This window comes from Protomyctophum bolini (genome assembly GCF_963924005.1).
Source record: "Protomyctophum bolini genome assembly, chromosome: 15".
In the NCBI taxonomy this organism is placed as follows: Eukaryota; Metazoa; Chordata; class Actinopteri; order Myctophiformes; family Myctophidae; genus Protomyctophum; species Protomyctophum bolini.
The window spans coordinates 1,905,785-1,926,027 of NC_137876.1; the positions used below are offsets into that span (position 1 = coordinate 1,905,785).

Below are 20,243 nucleotides of genomic sequence, written 5' to 3' on the forward strand. Positions count from 1 at the left end.
TAACGAATTAAATATCCTTATTTTATTCTGAAGGCAACCGGATGTCTTAAATTAGCTAGCTCTCAGACAGGAAGTTCTAAATTAGCTCATAAGACGGAGCCCTGAATCAAGTTGGGTATAAAAAACGGTTGAAAATACACTCGCCCTCCTTGTGCGGAAACAGGAAACAGACACCATTCGTTGCCATGGTTACCATCATGCAATTGTGTTATTGTTATTTTGTTTGTACAGTTATATTGCATTGCAATTTGCATCGTGTATCTTTGTGTGACATGTGGATTTCATTAATATGGAAAAAGGAAATACAGTCATATACATCAATGGTGTTTATAAATCATTGTGTTAAAAGTTGTTTTGTTTGTGTGGTTCCAAACGGGCCAAATCATGCAAACTTCAAAAGCCATTTATTTTAGTAATAATGTATTCACCGCTGGCCTGTGACATAACTGAGATGCATTGGCTTGCATCGCCCTCTAGTGGTTATGCAGATTAAGTGCATCCTACACACAAGTAGAACAAAAAAAATACAAATAATAATCTGACGCAGGTCAGGTTACAGTCAGAACAAGCATAAACCACTGTAATAATAATACTTGTAATGTCAGTCCTGAACTGACACCACTGGCTGGTTACTGAAAGATCTAGTTTAGACGTCTGTGTATAATAATAAAAACAAAGAACTGATGTCCAAACGTATGACTTCGTTTTGAATTGAACTGGTATTTATTTACCGTCACTCAGCAGGTTTAAACAACGACAAATTCAACAGCCTTTGTTCTCATGATTCGATACGGTCAACAAACTGTTGCCTCTTTCCCTTCAGTAGCGCCACCTGTGCCTTGTTGCTCACTTCCTCATATAGACAGGGCGTTGGCCTTGGCCTTGACCGTGACGTCAATTATAGAAATAAAAAACATAGAAAGGAAATGGCTCTTTACAATACTAATTAAATAAAAGTGTTCCATTTAAATTGCAGTGGCATAATTAAAGGTATAGCCTACAATAAGTCTCTGAGATGTAGATTGATTGATTGAAGTATTTTATTAACAGTATATGCAGAATGGGTACATTTCAAACTAAAAGCACAACTCAACACAAAAACTGTTAACTGTGGACGACACCATAAAGCTTTACACTTGTTTACAAGAGGGTCCACCATGTTCAATTCATCAGCACATTTAGAGACGTACAAATATACACTTCTATATAAAAATGTAAATCATCATAAAAGGAGGTTAAAAGGATAATTATATATATATATATATATATAAATATATATACACACACACACACACACACACACACACACACACAATGAGGGGAAACAAGGGGTGGAAAAAGGGGACTCGACTTTACGGGGGCCAGTTTCTAATTGCAGCCGTCCGTATAGGTGCCCTTTGAGAGCGGTTTTGAAGGAGTCTAGGGATTCACATGTGAATTCACATTTAAAAAAAAAATCTTCCTCCTTATATAACAATAAGACCTGATGATCATGTTCTAGGGTGGGGTGTGTGTGTGTGTGTGTGTGTGTGCGTGCGTGCGTGCGTGTGTGTGTACGCGTGCGTGTTGCAGTGGTGGAAAAAGTACTCAATTGTTTTACTTAAGTAAAAGTACCAATACTGCAATTTTACTACTTTGTTTAGTACAAAAGTATCGGCATCAAAATGTACTTAAAGTACTACAAGTAAAAGTACTCATTGTGCAGAATGTGCCATTTCAGTCACAAGTTAAAAATGTGTACAAAATCTATTGAAAATAGCAGATCTACAAGCTTAGAATGTGTGAGCTTTTAGATCGGCTATTTTCAAATGGCCTGAAATGTATAGGGTTGAAGTGGTTAATGTATGTTTTCTAATCAAAATTAAAATCTCCAAAGTAACTAAAGTTTTCAAATAATTGTAGTGAAGTAACTGTACAAACTTTGTCTCCGAGACGTAGTGGAGTAGAAGTAAAAGTATTGGAAATTGGAAATACTCAAGTAAAGTAAAGTACAAATGCCTCAAAATTGTACTTAAGTTACTTTCCACCACTGGCATGTTGTGCATGGGTAAGTGTGCACTGTGCACCACTACCAGAGATGGCATGTTGTGCATGGGTAAGTGTGCACTGTGCACCACTACCAGAGATGGGATGTTGTGCATGGGTAAGTGTGCACTGTGCACCACTACCAGAGATGGGATGTTGTGCATGGGTAAGTGTGCACTGTGCACCACTACCAGAGATGGGATGTTGTGCATGGGTAAGTGTGCACGGTGCACCACTACCAGAGATGGGATGTTGTGCATGGGTAAGTGTGCACTGTGCACCACTACCAGAGATGGGATGTTGTGCATGGGTAAGTGTGCACGGTGCACCACTACCAGAGATGGGATGTTGTGCATGGGTAAGTGTGCACTGTGCACCACTACCAGAGATGGGATGTTGTGCATGGGTAAGTGTGCACGGTGCACCACTACCAGAGATGGGATGTTGTGCATGGGTAAGTGTGCACTGTGCACCACTACCAGAGATGGGATGTTGTGCATGGGTAAGTGTGCACGGTGCACCACTACCAGAGATGGGATGTTGTGCATGGGTAAGTGTGCACTGTGCACCACTACCAGAGATGGGATGTTGTGCATGGGTAAGTGTGCACGGTGCACCACTACCAGAGATGGGATGTTGTGCATGGGTAAGTGTGCACGGTGCACCACTACCAGAGATGGGATGTTGTGCATGGGTAAGTGTGCACGGTGCACCACTACCAGAGATGGGATGTTGTTTGAGGTGAGACTACAGAGAAATCTACAGAACTACAGAGTCAGTGGTAGCTGGTCTTCGCTCTATGAGTTCTCTCATGATATTTGAGAGTACCTATCCGGCTGAACCTTCTCCCACACTGGTCACAGGCATGGGGCTTCTCTCCTGTATGAATTCTCTGGTGACGTTTGAGATTACTGATCCGGCTGAACCTAGTCCCACACTGGTCACAGGCGTAGGGCTTCTCTCCTGTATGAATTATCTGGTGAACTTTTAGATGACCGCTCACGCTGAACCTGCTCCCACACTGGTCACAGGCATAGGGCTTCTCTCCTGAATGAATTCTCTGGTGATTTTTGAGATGACTGCTCCGGCTGAACCTGCTCCCACACTGGTCACAGGCATAGGGCTTCTCTCCTGTATGAATTCTCTGGTGACTTTTGAGTTCAATGCTCTGGCGGAACCTACTCCCACACTGGTCACAGTGGTAGGGCTTCTCTCCTGTATGAATTATCTGGTGACGTTTGAGTTCACTGCTCTGGCGGAACCTACGCCGACACTGGTCACAGTGGTATGGCTTCTCTCCTGTATGAATTCTCTGGTGACATTTGAGAGCACTGCTCACGCTGAACCTAGTCCCACACTGGTCACAGGCGTAGGGCTTCTCTCCTGTATGAATTCTCTGGTGACATTTGAGAGCACTGCTCACGCTGAACCTAGTCCCACACTGGTCACAGGCGTAGGGCTTCTCTCCTGAATGAATTCCCTGGTGAATTTTGAGATGACTTCTCTGGCTGAACCTAGTCCCACACTGGTCACAGGCGTAGGGCTTCTCTCCTGTATGAATTCTCTGGTGAACATTTAGTTGACTGCTCTGGCTGAACCTAGTCCCACACTGGTCACAGGCATAGGGCTTCTCTCCTGTATGAATTCTCTGGTGACTTTTGAGATGACTGCTCATGCTGAACCTAGTCCCACACTGGTCACAGGCGTAGGGCTTCTCTCCTGTATGAATTCTCTGGTGACTTTTGAGATGACTGCTCAGGCTGAACCTAGTCCCACACTGGTCACAGGCATAGGGCTTCTCTCCTGTATGAATTATCTGGTGACGTTTTAGTTCATAGCTCTGGCTGAACCTGCTCCCACACTGGTCACAGGCGTAGGGCTTCTCTCCTGTATGAATTCTCTGGTGACTTTTGAGTTCACTGCTCTGGATGAACCTAGTCCCACACTGGTCACAGGCATAGGGCTTCTCTCCTGTATGAATTCTCTGGTGACGTTTTAGGTGACTACTCCAGCTGAACCTGCTCCCACACTGGTCACAGGCATAGGGCTTCTCTCCTGTATGAATTATCTGGTGTTGGTTGACATGTCTATTTCTGCTGTAGACATGTTTGAGTTGGGCAGGAAAGACATCTGGGATGGAGAATGAGGAGAGAGAAACAGAGGCTAAATAAGATGTTTTAAAAATAACATGCAAGTTGTGTTGGTATTTCGTGATGGTTATTGGGTACCGAAATTGGGTTCCAAGTAGGAACCCAATGAACACATGGTTGGTACCGGGTACCCAATGAACACATGGTTGGTACCAGGTACCCAATGAACACATGGTTGGTACCGGGTACCCATAGAAATAATTCAATTTCGGTTCTGCCTATCGGTTCCTGACCTAAACGTGCAGTCAAGCACTATTTATTTATTTAACAGCAAACTCCAGTAAAGCACCGTTGTACGGAGATGTATAGCTGCGTGTCTCTCTGTAACACACCGTTGTATGGAGATGTATAGCTGCGTGTCTCTCTGTAACACACCGTTGTACGGAGATGTATAGCTGCGTGTCTCTCTGTAACACACCGTTGTACGGAGATGTATAGCTGCGTGTCTCTCTGTAACACACCGTCGTACGGAGATGTATAGCTGCGTGTCTCTCTGTAACACACCGTTGTACGGAGATGTATAGCTGCGTGTCTCTCTGTAACACACCGTTGTACGGAGATGTATAGCTGCGTGTCTCTCTGTAACACACCGTTGTACGGAGATGTATAGCTGCGTGTCTCTCTGTAACACACCGTTGTACGGAGATGTATAGCTGCGTGTCTCTCTGTAACACACCGTTGTACGGAGATGTATAGCTGCGTGTCTCTCTGTAACACACCGTTGTACCGAGATGTATAGCTGCGTGTCTCTCTGTAACACACCGTTGTACGGAGATGTATAGCTGCGTGTCTCTCTGTAACACACCGTTGTACGGAGATGTATAGCTGCGTGTCTCTCTGTAACACACCGTTGTACGGAGATGTATAGCTGCGTGTCTCTCTGTAACACACCGTTGTACGGAGATGTATAGCTGCGTGTCTCTCTGTAACACACCGTTGTACGGAGATGTATAGCTGCGTGTCTCTCTGTAACACACCGTCGAATGGAGGAGTAAACAGCTGGAATAGTCCGAGCACACGCTCTGCATTCCTCCTCCTTTTACAATTTGCATCATTGTTGCCCATCCCCACCAGTCTAACGACCCTCGTCCATATAAATGCTAAGGTGTGGCTTTGTTTACATGAGGGGATCACCTACTCGTCTGGCATGTACTGTATCAAAAAACACCTCTTGCCTCTGTGCACTCCTAACCTCGCGTCACCAGGCTTTCAGTGTTTTCCTGCTGGTGAATTCGCACGTGCGGTTGAAACGAATCAAACGATGCAAAACGCGTTGTGAGTTGATCACGTGGAGCTTGCTTTTAGCTGGTGTCGATCTTTAAAGCTGACCTACAAGCCCACACACACATGTGTTGCAAAAGCGGCTGTGGTGGGCTTACAAATCGCATATATATATATATTGCCCCCCCCCCCCACATCTAGGTGTGCCCTGGGATTTTTTGGCTATGAAAAGTGCCCTGGCAGAAAAAAAGTTGGGAAACACTGGTCTAGAATATGAGAAATCAAACAGACCCTTGTTGATCACATGACTACAAAGATCATGTGTATTCTTTTTATAAAATCTGAAGGAGTAATAAAAGAAATGTTTTACACACGGCCTCCTGGTGGCGCTATAAACAGCAGATGTGAACAATACAGAGCAAAGGTTCTAGGGAGTGTGCATACAACGTTTTACTTTACGATCGGTGCAGTTAAAACACGAATAGAGCTTCAGCTCTGGCATCCACAGAGTGTGTGTGCAGAGTTTGGCTGCGATCAAGCAAACAGTGCCAGAGATGATGACAGACAGACGGAGTGCAAAACATACTCTCCCCATGCCTTCGGCCTGGTGGAGACAATTAACTACAGTTTGAGTTTAGTGCTAGGACTCCTAGGAGGAACTTAAGCATTACTCAGTTACTCCACCACAACATGTGTGTACATGTGCTGTCTGTTGAAGATTAAATCAAAGTGTACAATACATACAGTGACATGAAAACATGCACATACTTATTCTGTGTAACTTTATCACAGGCTGCTTCAGCATGGCTGCCTGGATCTGTTCCTTCTCTGACGCAGCATCGGTCCACTCTGACGACGGTCCACGTTTGAGGTCCGCTTTTACCATCTGGGATGTGACTTTACTCGCCGACATGTTGTGGTCTTTGACCCAGTCCTCTGCTCTGCAGCCTCTGCCTCTGGCAGGAAAGACATCTGGGATGGAGAATGAGGAGAGAGAAACAGAGGCTAAATAAGATGTTTTAAAAATAACATGCAAGTTTTGTTGGTATTTCGTGATGGTTATTGGGTACCGAAATTGGGTTCCAATTAGGAACAGTATAGTCCATATAAATGCTAATGTGTGGCTTTGTTTACATGAGGGGATCACCTACTCGTCTGGCATGTACTGTATCAAAAAACACCGCTTGCCTCTGTGCATTCCTAACCTCGCGTCACCAGGCTTTCAGTGTTTTCCTGCTGGTGAATTCCCACGTGCGGTTGAAACGAATCAAACGATGCAAAACGCGTTGTGAGTTGATCACGTGGAGCTTGCTTTTAGCTGGTGTCGATCTTTAAAGCTGACCTACAAGCCCACACACACATGTGTTGCAAAAGCGGCTGTGGTGGGCTTACAAATCGCATATATATATTGCCCCCCCCCCCCACATCTAGGTGTGCCCTGGGATTTTTTGACTATGAAAAGTGTGCACTGGCAGAAAAAAGGTTGGGAAACACTGGTCTAGAATATGAGAAATCAAACAGACCCTTGTTGATCACATGACTACAAAGATCATGTGTATTTTTTTATCAAATCTGAAGGAGTAATAAAAGAAAGGTTTTACACACGGCCTCCTGGTGGCGCTATAAACAGCAGATGTGAACAATACAGGGCAACGGTTCTAGGGAGTGTGCATACAACGTTTTACTTTACAATCTGGTGCAGTTAAAACACGAATAGAGCTTCAGCTCTGGCATCCACAGAGTGTGTGTGTGCAGAGTTTGGCTGCGATCAAGCAAACAGTGCCAGAGATGAGCTGTCCACAGACAGACAGACGGACGGAGTGCAAAACATACTCTCCCCATGCCTTCGGCCTGGTGGAGACAATTCACTACAGTTTGAGTTTAGTGCTAGGACTCCTAGGAGGAACTTAAGCATTACTCAGTTACTCCAGCACAAAATGTGTGTGCATGTGCTGTCTGTTGAAGATTAAATCAAAGTGTACAATACAGTGACATGAAAACATGCACATACTTATTCTGTGTAACTTTATCACAGGCTGCTTCAGCATGGCTGCCTGGATCCGTTCCTTCTCTGACGCAGCATCGGTCCACTCCGACGATGGTCCACGTTTGAGGTTCGCTTTTACCGTCTGGGATGTGACTTTACTCGCCGACATGTTGTGGTCTTTGTCCCAGTCCTCTGCTCTGCAGCCTCTGCTTCTTGACTAAACTCTCAAAGTTCAACGTAGTGGACAGAACAGTGACTAAATGCTAATCTAATCTAATGTAGTCTGTAACAGAGCTAAACAATAGTTTGTCTGACTGTCTGAAACGCGTCCCCGTTTTTACTGATTGTTCCTTTCTCCTGTTTTCGCCACAGCCGCCTGCCGTCCAGACGCCCCTCCCAGTCCCACCGCTCACTGTGGAGAAAATACCAGCTGAATCAAGTTGGGTATAAACAACTGTTGAAAATACACCCGCCCTCCTTGTGCAGAAACAGGAAACAGACACCATTCGTTGCCATGGTTACCATCATGCAATTGTCATATTGTGTTATTGTTATTTTGTTTGTACAGTTATATTGCATTGCAATTTGCATCGTGTATCTTTGTGTGACATGTGGATTTCATGAATATGGAAAAAGGAAATACAGTCATATACATCCATGGTGTTTATAAATCATTGTGTTAAAAGTTGTTTTGTTTGTGTGGTTCCAACCGGGCCAAATCATGCAAACTTTGAAAGCCAATTATAGCCAATTAGGATGGAATATGAAATATGGGACAGATCCGTCTTGAGCACATGACACTGTGAAACGATTTGCAGGATTTTTGGACCGAATCTGGAGGAGGAGTCATTTATTTATTTTAGTAATAATGTATTCACCGCTGGCCTGTGACATAACTGAGATGCATTGGCTTGTGTACAAGGGGAAACGAGGGGGGTGGGGGGGGGGACTCGACTTTACAGAGGCCAGTTTCGAATTGCAGCCATCCGTATAGGTGCCCTTTGAGAGCAGTTTTGAAGGAGTCAAGGGATTCACGTGTATAATAGAGGCAAAATTAATATAGTCCTTTAATAAGAAGTTTACTCATGTTCTTCCCGTGTCCCCTATAGGGTATAGGTTAGGTACCCTCACAAAAACCATGCAGTACTGGTCTCTAAACTGCCTCCCCCTGGCCAGCCAGCCGGGGGCGCCTGATGGAGGGGAAAGGAACCGGTCGGAATAACGTGTTCCTTCCACGCGATACGTCGAAATGGCGGTAGGTCGAAATGCTGGCATGTAACCGTGTGTGTAAGTCCACCAGAGGGCCACATATTTCACCGCCATGCTGGAGTTGACCAGCGCCCCTCAAAAATCACACTTGTGTGAAGTGAGGGGTGCCTTTGTGGGCACGCACAAAGTCCATAGACTTGGCTGCCATATGACGTCACAATGAAAAGTGAGGTGTTGTTATAATTTAGCTATTGAAAAATAGCAGATCTACAAGCTTGCACTATGAGCTTGTAGGTCTGCTATTTTTGAAAAATCGAAGACATTTTTAGAATCTGATCTCAGGTCATAATGGGTTAAAATGTGCATCAAATCTGTCAGAAAATTAAAAATAAATGATGTAGATTTTTTTCCCCCGATGTCAGGCCTGAATGTGTTTAAAACATGAAGTTGTCCCCTAGCTCCCTTTAGAAATGTTTCATATATATTTTTGATACACGAATAATACAATAATACATTAGCAGAAACACAACTCGCCTGAATGACCACAACAAGTCAAAAGCAAAGCACATTCACGTGGATCTGTTTTAATATTTCACATACAGTCAAATGTAAATTACAAACAAAAGGTATTTCATGTAAGGAATCAAAAATGAAAGTAGTAATAAAGGTCCCTAAAGGCACACGGAGCGTGTTTTTCGCGGATTCTTAGCGACGTTTCTCCACCGGGTTTTTAACGGAAAGCGCGTCCAGTCAGTGGTCAACCATCTCGAGTCTTGGACCAAAGATTGACCATTAAGACCCGAGGCCAATTCTACAAATATCTTCTAATCTAAATCAGCGCTACTCAAACTTCTTCGTGACAAGGACCCCAAAAATGATATGACAAATAAAAAGATGTGTAGTCACTCACTGTTGGAGCTACTGACACTCTTCACTCTAAAGGCCTATTCATAGTCTGGATTTTCGGTGGTGAGGTGACCACCGCTCCGGTGGTGAGGTGACCACCCCTCCGGTGGTGAGGTGACCACACCGCTCCGGTGGTGAGGTGACCACCCCTCCGGTGGTGAGGTGACCACCCCTCCGGTGGTGAGGTGACCACCGCTCCGGTGGTGAGGTGACCACCGCTCCGGTGGTGAGGTGACCACAGCTCCGGTGGTGAGGTGACCACCGCTCCGGTGTTGAGGTGACCACCGCTCCGGTGGTGAGGTGACCACCGCTCCGGTGGTGAGCTGACCACCGCTCCGGTGTTGAGGTGACCATTGCTCCGGTGGTGAGGTGACCACCGGAGCTGAAATAACGTTGAGCGGTGGTGAGTAAAAACAGAGAGAAGGGCTGAGGAGCGGTGGCGGTGGTTTGCTCCTCACCGCAGCTCAGTGACGTCATGTTGTAGTTCTGTGGTCACCTCAGTGACGTCATGTTGTAGTTCTGTGGTCACCTCAGTGACGTCATGTTGTAGTTCTGTGGTCACCTCAGTGACGTCATGTTGTAGTTTGGTGGTCACCTCAGTGACGTCATGTTGTAGTTTGGTGGTCACCTCACCACCGAAAATCCAGACTATGTATGAGCCTTAAAGGTGCACCGATCGGTTGGGCCACCCATCAGTGACCAGACTGATGTCTGGTGTCCAGTAGTTCCTGGTGTCCACTGAGCGCGCTCAGTAGTTCCTGGTGTCCACTGAGCGCGCTCAGTAGTTCCTGGTGTCCACTGAGCGCGCTCAGTGGTTCCTGGTGTCCACTGAGCGCGCTCAGTAGTTCCTGGTGTCCACTGAGCGTGCTCAGTAGGTCCTGGTGTCCACTGGGCATGCTCAGTAGGTCCTGGTGTCCACTGAGCGTGCTCAGTAGGTCCTGTGGCTGAGGAGCGTGCTCAGTAGGTCCTGTGGCTGAGGAGCGTGCTCAGTAGGTCTTGTGGCTGAGGAGCGTGCTCAGTCTGATCTTCCCGTCCATACTGCCGGTCAGACAGGCGCCACAGTCCACGGCACAGCACCAGTCCACCGTCACCACGGAGACGCGATGTCCGCCCAGCGACAGCACGCTGTTCAGCCACGGCTCCTCCCCATTGGTCAGCTGGAGGGAGGGAAAAAATGATGATCACTGACTGTGTGCAGGACACGTTTAGCCAGTAAATTACTCCTCCGTGTGTGTGTGTGTGTGTGTGTGTGTGTGTGTGTGTGTGTGTGTGTGTGGTACCTGGTAGATAACTCCTCCAGAGTTGGAACAGGTCAGAACGTGTTGACCTTCAGAGTCGAACGCAAACAGACGACCTCTAGGAACCTGGACCTGAATAATTCATAACATCATCATTATAAATATGAATAATTAATGACATTATCATTATAAATATGAATAGTTCATAACATCATTAACTATTCTATATAATGGTTGAGGCCTACGGAAAGCTTTTATAACATTGGTCCCGGTTCCCATAGCAACCCCCCCAGCCGTTCCAACTATGGGAATGCAAATATATTAACAGTGCAAACCAGTTGAAAGGAGGGTTTTCAAACCTCCATAATAAGTCCGACTCCAGGATCAGGATCTCTGTCTTTGGTGGATTTTCTGCCTTCCACGTTTTGGATGTAACTTGTACCTTTTGTACCGCGACGCTGCCGCCATGTAAAAGCGTTTAACCCATTCTGACCTGAGATCAGATTCTAAAAACGTCTTCTACATCCTGACAGTTTTCCATTCTGACCTGAGATCAGATTCTATAAAACGTCTTCTACATCCTGACAGTTTTCATTCTGACCTGAGATCAGATTATAAAAACGTCTTCTACATCCTGACAGTTTTCCATTCTGACCTGAGATCAGATTCTAAAAACGTCTTCTACATCCTGACAGTTTTCATTCTGACCTGAGATCAGATTCTAAAAACGTCTTCTACATCCTGACAGTTTTCATTCTGACCTGAGATCAGATTATAAAAACGTCTTCTACATCCTGACAGTTTTCCATTCTGACCTGAGATCAGATTCTAAAAACGTCTTCTACATCCTGACAGTTTTCCATTCTGACCTGAGATCAGATTCTAAAAACGTCTTCTACATCCTGACAGTTTTCTGAAAAAGCCGTGTTTCTATGTCAGTCGTTCTTCGATTTTTCACAAAGATAGCAGACCTACAAACTCGTAGCGCGCCGCTAGCCTATGAGCTTGTAGATCGGCTATTTTTCAATAGCTAAAGCACAACACAACGCTAACACCAAAAGGGGTTCCCGCCCCAATATGGGTTAAAGTGAACGTGTACACTGGGAAGTGGGGTTCCCTGGAATAACATATTTAGAGACGGGGGGGGTCTGCGGCTGATGACATACATAACGGGGTCCTTGGCAGGAGCATATGGAGCACCACTGATACAGAAACATGAGGCGTTCCGGAAAACTGTCAGGATTTAGAAGATCATTTTCGACGTCCGCCAGAAACGAGGAACAAGAAGGCAGCTGATTGGTTACCTGTTTGTTAATGGAGGGCAGCTGATTGGTTACCTGTTTGTATCCACTGTATCCGGACAGAACGAACGGCCCGGTGGCGTCCTGAGGTAACTCCTGTTCCGCCTGCTTCACCCCGCAGCGGTGGATGTTCCACTGGACGAACTGGCACACGCGCACGCGCACACGCACACGCACACGCACACACACACACACACACACACACACACACACACACAATTTACAATTTACAATTTACAATTTAGGCATTTAGCAGACGCTCTTAATCCAGAGCGACTTACATTAAGCAAGAACAAAAAAGCATGGGAATACATCACATAAAGACATTTATCATGAAACATGCGTAAGCTAAGAAAGTAACACACACACACACACACACGCACACACACACGCACACGCACACGCACACGCACACACTAGGCATTGGGCGGCTACCGGTATGCGCTCAGTATGCAAAACACTATTTAATTGGCTTAAAGCATTGTTTTTAATTGCGCAATTTTAATAAGCTTGCACACCTATTGGTAATATCCTACCAATTTCATATGACATGCCTTTTACAAAATATATTCTTTTCACATGTATAGGCTATTATTAGTTTTATACATTTTAGGAGTGAGAACATTATGTTTAGATGCCTGTGACAGCCTCTCAGCTGGTCAAACAATGCTGCTCCGCTGTTCTACGACAGAACAAACAGGCGAGGACAAAGTGTACGACAGCTCCCGACCAGACGTGAGTTTTGAACTTTGTGAAGCTTTGTCAAGCTATATTTCAAGCTTTGGCGGAAATGGTAAATGCCGAAAATGTCGGTAATTTCGGCGTGCACCCATATTTTGGCGTACGCGCGGTTGATAAATGAGGGCCATAGAATGCAGAGAGAGGGTGTAGCGTCTCAGAATAGGACCATAGAATGCAGAGAGAGGGTGTAGCGTCTCAGAATAGGACCATAGAATGCAGAGAGAGGGTGTAGCGTCTCAGAATAGGACCATAGAATGCAGAGAGAGGGTGTAGCGTCTCAGAATAGGACCATAGAATGCAGAGAGAGGGTGTAGCGTCTCAGAATAGGACCATAGAATGCAGAGAGAGGGTGTAGCGTCTCAGAATAGGACCATAGAATGCAGAGAGAGGGTGTAGCGTCTCAGAATAGGACCATAGAATGCAGAGAGAGGGTGTAGCGTCTCAGAATAGGACCATAGAATGCAGAGAGAGGGTGTAGCGTCTCAGAATAGGACCATAGAATGCAGAGAGAGGGTGTAGCGTCTCAGAATAGGACCATAGAATGCAGAGAGAGGGTGTAGCGTCTCAGAATAGGACCATAGAATGCAGAGAGAGGGTGTAGCGTCTCAGAATAGGACCATAGAATGCAGAGAGAGGGTGTAGCGTCTCAGAATAGGACCATAGAATGCAGAGAGAGGGTGTAGCGTCTCAGAATAGGACCATAGAATGCAGAGAGAGGGTGTAGCGTCTCAGAATAGGACCATAGAATGCAGAGAGAGGGTGTAGCGTCTCAGAATAGGACCATAGAATGCAGAGAGAGGGTGTAGCGTCTCAGAATAGGACCATAGAATGCAGAGAGAGGGTGTAGCGTCTCAGAATAGGATCATAGAAAGCAGAGAGAGGGTGTAGCGTCTCAGAATAGGACCATAGAATGCAGAGAGAGGGTGTAGCGTCTCAGAATAGGACCATAGAATGCAGAGAGAGGGTGTAGCGTCTCAGAATAGGACCATAGAATGCAGAGAGAGGGTGTAGTGTCTCAGAATAGGACCATAGAATGCAGAGAGAGGGTGTAGCGTCTCAGAATAGGATCATAGAAAGCAGAGAGAGGGTGTAGCGTCTCAGAATAGGAACATAGAAAGCAGAGAGAGGGTGTAGCGTCTCAGAATAGGACCATAGAAAGCAGAGAGAGGGTGTAGCGTCTCAGAATAGGACCATAGAATGCAGAGAGAGGGTGTAGCGTCTCAGAATAGGACCATAGAATGCAGAGAGAGGGTGTAGCGTCTCAGAATAGGACCATAGAAAGCAGAGAGAGGGTGTAGCGTCTCAGAATAGGACCATAGAATGCAGAGAGAGGGTGTAGCGTCTCAGAATAGGACCATATAATGCAGAGAGAGGGTGTAGCGTCTCAGAATAGGACCATATAATGCAGAGAGAGGGTGTAGCGTCTCAGAATAGGACCATAGAATGCAGAGAGAGGGTGTAGCGTCTCAGAATAGGACCATAGAATGCAGAGAGAGGGTGTAGCGTCTCAGAATAGGGCCATAGAATGCAGAGAGAGGGTGTAGCGTCTCAGAATAGGACCATAGAATGCAGAGAGAGGGTGTAGCGTCTCAGAATAGGACCATAGAATGCAGAGAGAGGGTGTAGCGTCTCAGAATAGGGCCATAGAATGCAGAGAGAGGGTGTAGCGTCTCAGAATAGGACCATAGAATGCAGAGAGAGGGTGTAGCGTCTCAGAATAGGGCCATAGAATGCAGAGAGAGGGTGTAGCGTCTCAGAATAGGGCCATAGAATGCAGAGAGAGGGTGTAGCGTCTCAGAATAGGGCCATAGAATGCAGAGAGAGGGTGTAGCGTCTCAGAATAGGACCATAGAATGCAGAGAGAGGGTGTAGCGTCTCAGAATAGGGCCATAGAATGCAGAGAGAGGGTGTAGCGTCTCAGAATAGGACCATAGAATGCAGAGAGGGGGTGTAGCGTCTCAGAATAGGACCATAGAATGCAGAGAGAGGGTGTAGCGTCTCAGAATAGGACCATAGAATGCAGAGAGAGGGTGTAGCGTCTCAGAATAGGACCATAGAATGCAGAGAGGGGACCACAGGTACCTTTCCATCTTCTCCGACAGTAAAAACGGTGTTTTCGTCGCGGCTGAACTCCACGGTGTAAACCTCTCCGTCGTGAGCGCGCCACGACATGGCACACTCGTACCGCTGCATGTCTGAGAACACAAACGTCACAATGAAAACAATCACACCCCTGTGAAGGGAGGGGCGTATAACATCAGACACTATGAATGGGATGTTTTTACTTTGTGTATATAGGACAAAAGTAAAGACACTATGACGTAAAAAATACTCCATTCATTTTGTTCAGCGAGGACCAGAAGGTTTATAATAATTAGCAAACAGTCGTATAACTCCGTCCGCTGCTCCGGTCACCAGAAGGTTTAGTTATATATACTAGTAACAGTTATAATATTTACCAAACAGTCTTATAACCCCGTCCGCTGCTCCGGTCACCAGAAGGTTTAGTTATATATACTAGTAATAGTTATAATAATTACCAAACAGTCTTATAACCCCGTCCGCTGCTCCGGTCACCAGAAGGTTTAGTTATATATACTAGTAATAGTTATAATATTTACCAAACAGTCTTATAACCCCGTCCGCTGCTCCGGTCACCAGAAGGTTTAGTTATATATACTAGTAATAGTTATAATAATTACCAAACAGTCGTATGACTCCGTCCGCTGCTCCGGTCACCAGAAGGTTTCCATTGTGATTAAACGCTGTGCAGTTAACGGCTACGGGCCTGGGCTCTAACTGGAACTGGAGCTGGTAGAGAGACATAGAGAATACATGAGACAGAGACAGAGAGAGAGAGGTGTTTTAAGCATTATGTTATGCTTTAGCTATTCAAAAATAGCAGATCTATAAGCTTGTTCATAATCATTGAACATGTATTCTTTCTTGGCGAACGTTTTTAACTCAAATCTTTGCTTCTTGGGGGAGGTCCTCTCTCTGGAACAAGATATCTTCAGATGGCGGCCAATTACATTATATTTCTGGGGGTTCCGTGACATGAAATATGGAGGTACCACTGATATGGGACATGAGTTTTTTTTTCAGAAAACTGTCAGGATTTAGAAGACATTTTGTAGAATTATCCTCAGGTCTAAATGGGTTAATAATAACAGTAATACCAATAATAATAATAATACTACTACTACTACTATAATAACTAAAGTAGGGATGCACCGGAAGGGAAATTCTTGGCCGAAACCGAATACCGAATATAGGAAACAGTTGGCCGAAAACCCAATATGATTAATATTATATATCATTTTTCCTACCATTGCTGTCATGGCCGTACCTTAAAGCTACCTGATTTATGGCAAAAGAAATGGTTATGGTAAAACTTAACTTAAATATTAATCACTATTATGAGTCCATAAAAACATTTATTCAGCTCTTTTGAATGCATTAATTGCATTATACTATTAGGTGATATATTTTCTGCCTATTCGGGCCGAAACCGAATAGGCCGAAAATGCATTTTTTTGCCATTTTCTGCCCAATCTTTTCTGCGGCCGATTATATTCGGTGCATCAATAAACTAAAGTACCGACCTGCTCCTTGACCGTCTTGGTGTCCCACAGCAGCAGTTTGTAGTAATAATATTAATATTAACCCATTCTGAACGGGCACCCATTTTGGTGTTAGCATCATGCCATGCTTTAGCTATTGAAAAATAGCAGATCTACAAGCTCATAGCGCGCCACCGAGTGGCGCGCTATGAGCTTGTAGGTCTGCTATTTTTGAAAAATCGAAGAACGACTGACATTTTTTAGAATCTGATCTCAGGTCAGAATGGGTTATAATCAGACCAGTGTGTGTGTCCAGTGGAAACCTCGTATGAATCTGATCTCAGGTCAGAATGGGTTAATAACCTGCTCCTTGACGGTCTTGGTGTCCCACAGCAGCAGTTTCCCGTCGGCCGGCGCCGGGCGGCGCAGGTTCGACTCCGCCGCGGCCGCCGAGCAGACGAAGGACGAGCCACTGGGGCTGCAGGCCAGAGACAGGATCCTGGAACACAGGGATTGGTTGATTGGTTGATTATTGATTGATTGGTTCATGCATGTGTACATACTGCACACATATTTGATGTGATTGGTAATTATGACATTGTACTTGACATAAGATGACATAAACTGCGTTCTAAAATACATTTTCTAAAACGGGTAGTCCCAATACTTCATTCTGATTGGCTGGTTACCGTCACGTGACCGGTGTAAATTTCACCGATAACCCACTCCTTCAATCACTTTGTATCATCCTGCAGCCTTGTAGCTGAACTGGGGAAGGGGAGCGCTTGATTGATTTACAAACACATGCCGTGCGGGCGTCTAAGCACCGCCTGGCTCATATGACTGTGAATGTGTGGCTCCAGGCAGCCCCGTAAAAACATCAAGCGCTATTCTCCCGTCACATAGCCTACTTGCCGAGCACAACAAGGAAGTTATGTGGCTCGCTCTGGTAGCGCAAAGCGTAGCTACTTTTGTGAATTCAATAGTCTTGCATCCTGCTAGTTCAAGAGGTTCTAACTGCAATGGGGAGTTAATTGCATAGTTTAGAGCGTTGTCCAGGGTGTTTTAGAGAAGGGAGAAGAGCCTGGGACGTGTGGAGCGTTGTTCAGGGTGTTTTAGAGAAGGGAGGAGAGTCTGGGACGCATGGAGCGTTGTCCAGGGTGTTTTAGAGAAGGGAGAAGAGTCTGGGACGTGTGGAGCGTTGCCCTGGGTGTTTTAGGGAAGGGAGAAGAGTCTGGGACGTGTGGAGCGTTGTCCAGGGTGTTTTAGAGAAGGGAGAAGAGTTCTGGGACGTGTGGAGCGTTGTCCAGAGTGTTTTAGAGAAGGGAGAAGAGTCTGGGACGCGTGGAGCGTTGTCCAGGGTGTTTTAGAGAAGGGAGAGGAGTCTGGGACGCGTGAAGTGTTGTCCAGAGTGTTTTAGAGAAGGGAGAAGAGTTCTGGGATGTGTGGAGCGTTGTCCAGGGTGTTTTAGAGAAGGGAGAAGAGTTCTGGGACGTGTGGAGCGTTGTCCAGAGTGTTTTAGAGAAGGGAGAAGAGTCTGGGACGCGTGGAGCGTTGTCCAGGGTGTTTTAGAGAAGGGAGAGGAGTCTGGGACGCGTGGAGCGTTGTCCAGAGTGTTTTAGAGACGGGATCACCTCTATAAAACTTAAAATGTTTACCGTGGGTGAGCTTCGTCAACGTTCATCTCAATGAGGTTCTTCTTGGCATCAGTGTCATAAAGTCTGACCGTCCCCTGCCCGCTGCCTAGCAACAACTGAGGCACGCACACGCGTGCACACACACACACACACACACACACACACACACACACACACACACACACACACACACACACACACGTTTAGCTATTTTTCGATAGCTAAAGTATGACATAATGCTTAAAACACCAAAAGGGGTTCCCGCCCCAAACGGGGATATAGGCATGGCAACCGGTCAGAATGTGTGACACACAATGAGGCGTATGGAGGTTCTGTCTCTCACCAGTCGGTCAGGTTTGGTCGCCCACTCCAGAGACAGTAGAGGAGATTTGGACATGATGGTGGCTCTGGTCTGGATCACCGGGTTGAATGACCACACCTTTAATACACATTAAATATCTATTAGTCTGGTCTGTTTGACCACACCTTTAATACACATTAAAGATATATTAGTCTGGTGTGGATGACCACACCTTTAATACACATTAAATATATATTAGTCTGGTCTGGATGACCACACCTTTAATACACATTAAATATCTATTAGTCTGGTCTGGATGACCACACCTTTAATACACATTAAATACGGTATCTATTAGTCTGGTCTGGATTAAATACAATAATGTATTAATTCATACCACATAGCACGTAGAATATTGCACGTAAACAACAATGATGCAAATATCCCTGACGCAAGTGCTGCAGAAAGTGGGTGGTACCAGGTCGTTGTTCTCCCTCTAGTGTTGTGGCTGTGGGTGTCGCTCACTTTTTTTTAAATAGTTAGTTAGGAATGCTGTACTGAGGTCACTGAGGCATTGAAACCCTATTTACATTACGGACACAACATACAACGTATAAACCTATTTACATCACTGAATTAACAACAATGTATAATATAGGTATATAAACGGTACCTTCACGACTCCATCCACGTCCAGGCTGGCCACTCTCCTCCCCGAGCAATCCACCCTGTTTATTTATAAACACATACACATGCACCCTTAATATAGTACGCACCCTGGCCTTAACACATTAACATACCTTTAAAACATAAACACACTCTTAATATAAACCTTTAATGTGTGTGTACATGAGTGTGTGTGTGTGTGTGTGTGTGTGTGTGTGTGTGTGTGTGTAAATATATATATATAATATATATACACACACCTTTAATATAGCAACCCACCCTGTATAAACACAATACACATGTGCCCTTAATATAAATCTTTAAACAGTGACGTCATGTGACAGCCACAGGGTGGCGCTAGCCTCTCACTTCACACATTGATTGTAATTCTGTTGTGAGTGAGTGACAAAATGAACAAAGGGTTGTCAACCAGTGTTCCGGGGACCACCAGTGGTCCTTGAGGGGGCTCCAGGTTTGTCCCCCTTATAAGAAAGCTAGAAGACTCTCCCGCGCTGCTGGCCAACGGAGAGCGACGTCGTTACGTGGCGGCCATCTTACCTCGGGGCAGCATGACATTGTGTCTACGGGGCATGTCGTTTTAAATCACCATAACTTGCTCAATTTACAACCGATTTTCAAACGGTTTGGTTTGTGATAGAGACGTCAGCATACTTTTATTGCGAACGCAGTGAGCACTTACTGTGAGACCTAGCAGATCATGTCTGTGCGTGCGTCTGTCTGTCTGTCCGTGTGTCTGTCCCGCTATCCAAATATGGAGTGTGTTGCATCAGCAATCCACTCAGCTCCATATATGGGCACAAAAGGGGCCAGGTCCACTCAGCTCCATATATGGGCACAAAGGGGGCCAGGTCCACTCAGCTCCATATATGGGCACAAAACGGGGCCAGGTCCACTCAGCTCCATATATGGGCACAAAACGGGGCCAGGTCCACTCAGCTCCATATATGGGCACAAAAGGGGCCAGGTCCACTCAGCTCCATATATGGGCACAAAAGGGGCCAGTGATTTGTTTGTTTGACCTGGCCCCTTTTGTGCCCATATATGGAGCTGAGTGCGTTCGCGCGTCTTACTCGTAATATAAGTATGCGGATAATATAAGCACAATAGACCGCGGCCTGTTATACTTTTATTATAGGCGACATTCATATAAAAAAAATAACATTAACCCATTCTGACCGGGCACCCATTTTGGTGTCAGCATCATGTTATGCTTTAGCTATTGAAAAATAGCAGACCTACAAGCTCATAGCGCGCCACCGAGTGGCGCGATACGAGCT

General features: G+C 45.5%; 2 protein-coding genes across 3 annotated transcripts in view; both read right to left on the reverse strand.

The window, feature by feature from the left end:
• Nucleotides 1-1,506: 1,506 nt before the first annotated feature.
• Nucleotides 1,507-7,743, reverse strand: LOC308329605 (uncharacterized protein). 2 transcript variants are annotated; one of them, XR_013965414.1, is made up of 4 exons: nucleotides 7,408-7,743; nucleotides 6,165-6,368; nucleotides 2,742-4,155; nucleotides 1,507-2,068 (listed from the first exon to the last, which is right to left on the reverse strand). XR_013965414.1 is itself a non-coding variant. In XM_080784002.1 (3 exons), exons 1-3 carry the CDS (start codon nucleotides 7,550-7,552, stop codon nucleotides 2,801-2,803), a joined length of 1,704 nt encoding a protein of 567 aa, XP_080640128.1. In that variant the 5' UTR covers nucleotides 7,553-7,743; the 3' UTR covers nucleotides 2,199-2,800. The 2 variants fall into 2 exon arrangements, 1 of the variants encoding a protein (XP_080640128.1); XM_080784002.1 differs by lacking the exon at nucleotides 1,507-2,068 and having other exon boundaries at nucleotides 2,199-4,155.
• A 1,413-nt stretch (nucleotides 7,744-9,156) lies between these two features.
• Nucleotides 9,157-20,243, reverse strand: part of wdr91 (WD repeat domain 91) — a 31,214-nt gene continuing 20,127 nt past the window's right edge. Inside the window, exons 10-18 of the mRNA XM_080784001.1 lie at nucleotides 18,953-19,007; nucleotides 18,322-18,417; nucleotides 18,000-18,094; nucleotides 16,705-16,840; nucleotides 15,481-15,589; nucleotides 14,861-14,973; nucleotides 12,074-12,181; nucleotides 10,779-10,868; nucleotides 9,157-10,655 (exon numbers count right to left, since the gene is read on the reverse strand). Coding sequence (XP_080640127.1) covers nucleotides 10,485-10,655; nucleotides 10,779-10,868; nucleotides 12,074-12,181; nucleotides 14,861-14,973; nucleotides 15,481-15,589; nucleotides 16,705-16,840; nucleotides 18,000-18,094; nucleotides 18,322-18,417; nucleotides 18,953-19,007 — 973 coding nt within the window. The 3' untranslated portion in view covers nucleotides 9,157-10,484. The remainder of the gene's footprint in view (nucleotides 10,656-10,778; nucleotides 10,869-12,073; nucleotides 12,182-14,860; nucleotides 14,974-15,480; nucleotides 15,590-16,704; nucleotides 16,841-17,999; nucleotides 18,095-18,321; nucleotides 18,418-18,952; nucleotides 19,008-20,243) is intronic.

Coding starts and splice junctions, on each gene's coding strand:
- LOC308329605 (XM_080784002.1), bottom strand. CDS start 7,552: ATGTCGGCGAGTAAAGTCACATCCCAGACGGTAAAAGCGAACCTCAAA. Junction 6,369..7,407: donor GATAAAGTTACACAGAATAA/GTATGTGCATGT, acceptor TCTCCATCCCAG/ATGTCTTTCCTGCCAGAGGC. Junction 4,156..6,164: donor GATAAAGTTACACAGAATAA/GTATGTGCATGT, acceptor TCTCCATCCCAG/ATGTCTTTCCTGCCCAACTC.